At 45.9% G+C, this 8,169-nt stretch overlaps 1 protein-coding gene across 4 annotated transcripts in view; it reads right to left on the bottom strand.

Moving 5' to 3' along the window:
• Wasf2 (WASP family member 2) overlaps positions 1–8,169 on the bottom strand; it is a 67,013-nt gene that overhangs the window by 17,781 nt on the left and 41,063 nt on the right. For 2 of the 4 annotated variants that reach the window (XM_021159839.2, XM_029476050.1), the window contains exon 2: positions 5,705–5,877. In XM_021159839.2, coding sequence (XP_021015498.1) covers positions 5,705–5,834 — 130 coding nt within the window. In that variant the 5' untranslated portion in view covers positions 5,835–5,877. Of the gene's footprint in view, positions 1–5,704; positions 5,878–6,058; positions 6,209–6,245; positions 6,291–8,169 lie in introns of those variants that run through there. The other 2 variants (XM_021159838.2, XM_021159840.2) reach the window with 2 other exon arrangements.

Below are 8,169 nucleotides of genomic sequence, written 5' to 3'. Positions count from 1 at the left end.
GCCTTGAACTCAGAAATCCGCCTGCCTCTGCCTCCCGAGTGCTGGGATTAAAGGCGTGCGCCACCATGCCCGGCAGAACAAGTACTCTTAATAGTCAAGCCATCTCTCCTGTGTTGTACTGTTGAATATTGTATGGATGCATCACCTGTCAATTAAAAAGCCTATGGCCTATGGCTTAGACAGGAAATGGAGATGAGACACCTGGGAGGACAAAGCATTCTGGGGTAGAGCTGAGGCAGAAGATCAGAGATGGATGCCCAGTACCTGAGCTCAGGTAACCGGCCACATGGCAAAATGTAGATTAAAATAATGGAAAGAGCAGTGGATTATCTTAAATTCTGATTCTAGTTAAAGAGTCTGGCCATATGGCCAAGGTATTTGTAAATATATTTTGAGTCTAGTCTTATTTCTAGGAGCATGGGACTGGGACGTAGACCCAGGAACTAACTTTTACACTGGGTACTTCTTGGGCAGTCACAATCAGATTTAGTCTCACCTGTAAACTGGGGACTGTGATTATATCCTCCCATCATACTATTAGATTAAATAAGCTAGCAATCTAAGTTGTCACAGTGAACTTCTCTCTTATACTGCTGCTCAGCCATGGAGACAATTTTTCAGAGTTCAACTATTTAAGCCAGTGTGAGGCCTCCCCAAGCCCTGAGAGGCTTCACGTGGGCCAATGAGTCCCGGTGAAGCCCAGGAATGATAGCAAGACCTGGTCACAAAACCAAATGCCTATTAAATACCCTAAATCCCACGCTTAGAGGACGCTCCCAAACCCAATTCAGAACGATAACGTTCACTTTAATCTACAGAACAGCTTCTGGGGCTGGTGAGATGGCTCAGCGGGTAAGAGCACTGACCTGCAGCAGGACATCAGCAGTGAAGGACAGTGGAAGATGTAGACCTAACCTGTTTGCCATAGTCACATCCTTAGAATAAATTTTAACTGTAATTCCAATCAGATTTGATAGTTCCTATTCTTCAGATGTAAAAAAAAACTACTGCAATTTCTGGAAACAGAAGTATGATACTTCAAAGAGACAGAGTCAGAGCCAGAGATTTATTCTGTTGGCACAGTGATGGTGTAGCATGCACAAAGCCCTGGGTTTGCTCTCCAACACTGCACTGTAATAGTATATGCTGGTATTCCTACAATTGGGAGATGAAGGTAAGAGGATCAGAAATTCAAGCTCACCCTTGGGTTAGATGATAAGTTTGATGCCAGCCAGGCCTACATGAGGCTGTCTCTATTCAAATTAACAAATAATGACTGGAGAGAAGCTCAGTGGTTAGAGCCCTGGCTGCTCTTCTGAGAGACCCGGGTTTAATCCCCAGCACTCATGTGGCAGGTAACAAGCATTTGTAATTGCAGTTCCAGAGGTTCTGACACTGATGACCTCTATGAATGAGCACTGTACACACGTGGTGCACAGACAAACATGCAGGCAAAACACATATACATATAAAATAAAATCTAAAATAAATCAATTTAAGTAATTAAAAGGACAGGAAATAAAAGGAAAGGAAAAGAAAGTGCCTGGTCCAAAGGTGAACCTCACTCATCCAGACAGCACCAGGACAGACCCGTATCTATCAGGACAGCCATTAACAGATACCACAGTTCGCCAAAAGGTTTCAGAATAGTCTTCAGGAGGTTCCCTCAGCTGCCTCTCAGCAAAATTCTTCAAGTGAAATGTTATGTGGAAGCAAAAACTAGTGAAACTCATTTTTTAAAAGGTGCATCTGGCCGGGCGTGGTGGCGCACACCTTTAATCCTAGCACTTGGGAGGCAGAGGCAGGCGGATTTCTGAGTTGGAGGCCAGCCTGGGCTACAGAGTGAGTTCCAGGACAGCCAGGGCTACACAGAGAAACCCTGTCTCGTAAAACCAAAACAAAACAGCAACAACAAAAAAACCAAAACAAAAAACCAAAAAAAAAAGGTGCATCTGTTCTTGTTGAAATCTGAGTGAGAGTTCCAGGGCTCTGCACAGGCAGTCCCACCCTCTACCCAATGCCAGAAACCTATAAACACCATTTCCTACAGGTTCAAGTTGGGTTCCACCCTCCTGGATGGGCACAATACTGGTCTAAAGTGCAAGCTGAGGCTGGGCATGGTGGTGATGGGCATGGTGGCGAATGTCTTTAATCCCAGCCCTTGGGAGGCAGGAGCAGGGCAGTCTCTGTGAGTCTGAGGCCAGCTTGATCTGTGGGATGTGCTAGGGGTCCCTGGGGAGAGTGGAAGGGGTAATCTGGGGCATGGTTGAGATGCATCAAGATACACTGTATACATGTATAAAGTTGTCAAGAAATAAATAAAACACATTCTAGTAATTAAATGCAATTTAGTAAAAAGAACACAGATAATTTGTATTATGGGGTTTTGCAGGAATAGAAACAAGTAATAACCAGGTTCAACTGTTAGCCGTAGGACCAGGGCAACACCCCACACTGATGACGATGGAGTAGAAGCATTAAAGAAGGTCTAGAAGACAGGCATGGTAGTATAAGCCTTCAATCCCAGCACTAGGAGGCAAAGGCAGGGAGTCCTGCCCCTGGAGGTCACAAGATAACCTTTGAGAGTTGGTTCTCTCTACCATGTGGGCTCCAGGACTGGACTCAGGCTGCTTGGCTTGGCAACAGCAACCTTACTCATTGGGTCATCTCACTGGCCCTCCCGTCTCTATTTTAAAAGGATTTTTATTTGAGTATTGTAAAATGGGAAAAAATGGATTACAGAAGGTAAGAGCAGAAAGGAAGATAGGACCTTACGCTAGGCCAAAGAGCTTATATTATTCCATAAGGATTTTTTTTTTAAATGTGCTTTTCAAACATTTATTAAGCTAGGCCAGCGGCACACATCTACAATCCTAGCTATCTGGGAGGCTGAGACCAAGGTAAGCCACGGCAACTTAGCAGGATTCTGTCTCCAAATTAAAAAGGTAAAAATAAAAGGTGTGTGGCTATAGCTCGGTGGTAGTGACAGAGGAGGAGCAGGAAAACATTGTTGACAAACTAATGACATCTTTTTAAAACTGTCTAGGTTATCCACTGGATAAAGGGCAACCCAAAGTACAGGAAACTTTGTATCAATGAACAAACAAATCCCAAGTTAGAAGCAGGAATGATACTCTAGCATCTGGAAGGCTCATGGCCAGCCTGAGCTACACAATGACACCTGTCTCACAAAGTTTCAAAGCTCAGAATTGAATACAGGAAAAGTGAGTCATGTGTTTTAAGCCCACCACTGCTGGTAGACAGGACAGAGCTAAGCAGACACTGGAGAAGGCCAGAGAGAGGCATGGACAACAGATCCTCTGAGAATCACAGCGTTAGCACTCGGGAGCTGAGGCAGATGGGTCACAAATTTGAGGCCAGTCTGAGCTATATAATGAGATCCTGTCTTAAAAAATAAGTTAATTTATTACCTCAATGTAATTAAAAATATTTTAGGTAAGTCAACAAAGATCTCAACTAGGGCATGAACAGAACTGGTGATAGAGCAAATAAACTCTTTCTTTTTTTTTTTTTTTTTTTTTTTTTGAGACAGGGTTTCTCTGTGTAGCCCTGGCTGTCCTGGGACTCACTTTGTAGACCAGGCTGGCCTTGAACTNTCACTTTGTAGACCAGGCTGGCCTTGAACTCAGAAATCCGCCTGCCTCTGCCTCCCGAGTGCTGGGATTAAAGGCGTGTGCCACCACGCCCGGCCTGCAAATAAACTCTTAGCTAAATTAAAGGTTCACAGTTGACGCTGGGCGTGTGCTTAGCTCGCACAACGCAACGCCCTGGGGCGGAGCCTTAGGATAAGTAAATACAAAACCAAGGAAGAACTAACTGAACTTGAGTCTTACAGGCCTCTCTTTAGGAAAGTTATTTCATGCCTTTAAGCTTTCATTTGTTCATCTGAAAAACGGGAACACAGCTTCCTCTAACTGACAAGATTAAATAAAGTTATATCAACACCTCACTGAAAACTGGCATAAAACAGGCAATCAACATATTTGAGTTCCCCTCTCACCCTCTTTCCATTGTGCCCTCAAAATGTATTTTTTCCAATCTCCTTTGGTAGATTCTGAGCTCCCAGAAGTCAGGGGCCACCTCCTGTCCTCTCATTTCTGTGTCATTCCAGCATTATCCACATGTAAGACTCATCCAGTCCCTGCCACTGTGGTAAGTGAAGGGTAAGTTAGTGCCCTAATACGAGCAACTCAGTCCTTAGGTCAGCGTGAACCCTGGCTCTCAGATCAACGTCATGATAGAAGGCGTTTGCTCACAAGCGGACAAAGTCCACAACAGCCTCCATTAAAGCTGGGAACACCTCGGAGGGGGCAGGAGCTGCAGCAGCAGCAGCAGCAGCTGGACATTCTTTGTCCTGTGGAGAAGGAACCAGTGTATGGCTGGCTTCTATGCACTTGGCCTTCTGGGGTGACAGAAGCACAAAGCCTCTGCAGCTTCCTCCTGCTGCACTGCCAGCTACAGCTCTGCTGCTGTGCTGCCGTCAGGGTCTTTGTGTGCGACAGGCACTGCCAATGGGTTTATTCTCTTTGATGCCCCATCCAGGCTCACTAAGCCCTGGATCAACTGACACAGGTCCTATGCTAGGTGAAGGCTTAGGAGTCTCAGACTCCATACATCACCTGGTCACACAGCTCTGCCTCCTTGGCTCCTACTTTAAAGGTAGGGCCTATCACGCCGGAGGGGAATGCAAGCTTCTGATAGTCCTCTGCCTTCTCTAGGGGCAGTGATGTGACAGGAGGGGTGAGTGTCAGAAATAATTTACACAAAGTGCCTTTGCTAAGGAGGATCACTAAAGTGGCATTTCCACAGAGGTGCTTATGGGAGCTGGGGCAGCACTAGGCAAATGCAGGGCTGGTCCCAACATCTGCCTCTCCCACACCTCAGCTTCAAGGAAACAGAGTCAGCTTGATTCAGAACGGAATCCAAACCACACGCAAATAACCTTCCCAAGGCAGTCTCATTAATACAGCCAATTAAAGAAATTTTACATATAGAGAAGAATGGCTCCAGCTACCCTGTGTGTCACTGTACGTTCACACCGTGTGCTCACACCGTGTGCTCACACCGTGTGCTCACACCGTGTGCTCACAAAGCTCAGAACTCTCCCGATACTCTGGAGACTGCAGAAGTAATTTGTGCCCTGATCTTGGACCTGGGGGCCTGCAGCACAATTAAATGTGTATCAGGGATGAGGCGTCAGCCAGAATCGCTGAGAACACGCTTGCTTTGACTTCCCTTTGGGAAGATCGCGGTGGGGTGTTGGGTAGCTAGACTATTGGCGCACGTGAGGCTTCCACACGGAACAGATCGTCTAATTACAGGAGCATTCCTCGACCCAAGACACTGCTCTGTGAACCTCCCACTTCACACACAGAGAATTCTGCTCTGTCACTGCGTCTGCAGTTTCTGCTGCAGCCCTTCCTGCCATCCGTCCTGCAGATTCCTTTTGAAGCAGGTGGAGGGAAGGTAGAAGCTAGAGGGGTGGTGGTAGATGAAGAGAGGGTAGAAGGGAAGAAGAGGCACCAAAAAAGGAGCCCTTCTTGGAGCAGGGAACAGGGGATATATTTTTGCATTACCTAGGGAAAGCGGATGGGGGAGAAATAGGAACATGGAGGAGAGGGAAACTAAATAAAGAGCACCAACGACCCCTGAGGGCAAAGCACAGGCTCTGCGAGGCACTCACTCAGGCTGCCCAGCTGTCGGATGACATTTGCCAGGGTGATGTTGGTCCTGCATTCCAGCTCGCTTGTATCGCTAGGCAACGTCTGACGGCACAGGTGCCTTGGCTCGATGTTCCTGGTTACTAACGGCATAGTGGACCTGCTTCAGGCGAGGTTCTCAATGATGAAAAAAAACCTAAAAGGCAAAGAACAGGAAAACAGTACTCAACCACAGATCCCAGGCACACGGGGCTATGTGAGTCTCCTCCTTCTCTCTTGTGCTGTTGCTCTGATCTGAAACAGGTTTTTAAAAACCTTCCCCCCGACCCCACCCCCATGTTCTAGTCCAGGCAGCTCATTGTCTTCTCAGGGCTTACTAAGAAGTCTTGCTTAAAGTTTAGAAATTCTGAACTGGTGACGTCATGAAGGCAGCAATTGCTGCTCTAACCAGCAAGAACCCTCCAGGAAAGGAAGCATGATCAGAAAATAGCAGCCACAGGGATCCACAACAACAGAAATCAGATTCTAGGCCAACAGCTACAAGGCTCAAAAACAAAAGATAACCTCTGTGGCAAGAGGATGCAACCCAGCTGGTATGGCAGTACTTGCCTAGCACACACAGATGTAGGTCTGACACCCCGCCCTAACATGTCATAAACTGGACATGGTGATACACCATTTGGAGGACACTATGTAATCCCAGCATTTGGAGGACAGAGGAGGCAGGAGTATGAGAAGGTTATGGCCATTCTCAGCTAAACAGAGTGTAAGGTCAAACTGAGCAGATTTGCCTTTGTCTGGTAATCTCCACAATGACGTCAGCTGCCAACAGTGATCCATCCCACTGGTAAGTTCCTGGCTATACTTTCTCTCTCTAGGTCTTCCTGGATGGGTGACTGTTAATGTACAACTAAATACTAGCTGCCAGGATCTATTAACACTACCAAAGTTTAGTCTGTAAATTGACAGAATGAAGGAAAAATCAAGGAAAAATTTACATGTTCAATATGTCAAACGGAGCGCTAAGCCAACTGTGCTTTCAGATCCCAGCCCTTGCTTCTACCCAGTGTTCCTCTCCTGGAGTCAAAGGCCAGGAGCAGCAGCAGGGTGTGTCTGGGACAGACGCAGACACCCTCCTATTGCTGCTTTTTATCCTGATGGCCCTTCCCCAGACACACCAGCACCTCAGGCTTATATGGAGCTATCACTTTAGATTTCGATTACCAAATTCCTACATTACTAGTTTAGGAGAAGTCTTTTTCCTCCCAGACCAGGTTTCTCTGTGTAGTCTGAGCTGTCCTGGAACTCACTCTGTAGACAAGGTTGGTCTTGAACTCGGAGATCTACCTACCTCTGCCTCTTGAGTGCCACTACTGACAAACATTGGGAGAAGGTTTTATTCTCAACAAGGTGGGTATGACTAGAACAGTCAAGTCATAGTGGACAGGTCATGTTTTTACATCTTAGAAAACCTTAAAGAGGGCTGGAGAGATGGCTCAGTGGTTAAGAGCACTGACTGCTTTTCCAGAGGTCCTGAGTTCAAATCCCAGTAACCACATGGTAGCTCACAACCATCCATAATGAAATCTGATGCCCTTTTCTGGTGCATCTGAAGACAGTTACAGTGTACTTTCATATAAAATAAATAAATCTTTAAAAAAAAAAGAAAGAAAACCATAAAAAAATCTAAAATGTCATAAAAGCCTTTGTGCTACCTTACATCAAATGAAAAGGCACAGAAACAACTACAGAAACTCAACTATAAATTCCAAAGAAGAGGAGGAGGAGGAAGAGGAAGAAGAGAAAGAAAAGGAGGAGGAGGAAGAATGATCATCATCAAGTTTACTCACATCAAATCCTAAAACATCAGCTTATCACCAGACAAGCTGCCTGCAAATCCAAAACCCTTACTACAAGCTAATCACTACAGAGATTAAAAGCAAACCAACACATTGTTGCAGCAAAATGAAACAAAACCCCAAACTAACAAATACACAGAGAGGCAGTGGAGCCTTTTGGAACAGGCTGCTCCTTGTTATGGACATTCTGATCTGCTACAAGTAAAAATAAAACAGGAAGCCAGCAGCCTGGGGAACAAGATTTCCTGTCACCAAGAGCAACAACATAGGAACTAAAAGAACCAGCTGTTTGCTTCTAACTTTGAACCTCTCTAACGGTTGGTCGTCGCTGTGAGGCAGCTGTGCCTATCTTTGGGGTGCAGAGGTGTTTCCTAAATTCTTGTCCATTGTCTTAGGACATGACTCCCATTCCATTTCTCTGCTAGGATCCTCCTTGGACCCGAGAGGTTTTTAACACTAACTCCCTCCCTCCAGACTTTCCAGTTTAACTCTTCTACTTAAAGCCAACAGTACTAAGTACTCGATGCACCCCTACACTTAACACACAGTGATTAGTGAATCTACAACATGGTATAAAGAGTCTAGGGCCGGGTGTGGTGGCACACGCCTTTAATCCCAGCACTCGGGAG

The sequence above is a fragment of the Mus caroli genome, chromosome 4 (assembly GCF_900094665.2).
Source record: "Mus caroli chromosome 4, CAROLI_EIJ_v1.1, whole genome shotgun sequence".
In the NCBI taxonomy this organism is placed as follows: Eukaryota; Metazoa; Chordata; class Mammalia; order Rodentia; family Muridae; genus Mus; species Mus caroli.
The sequence above is the reverse complement of the archived record's forward strand: the minus strand, read 5'-3'. Positions and strand labels throughout refer to the sequence as shown.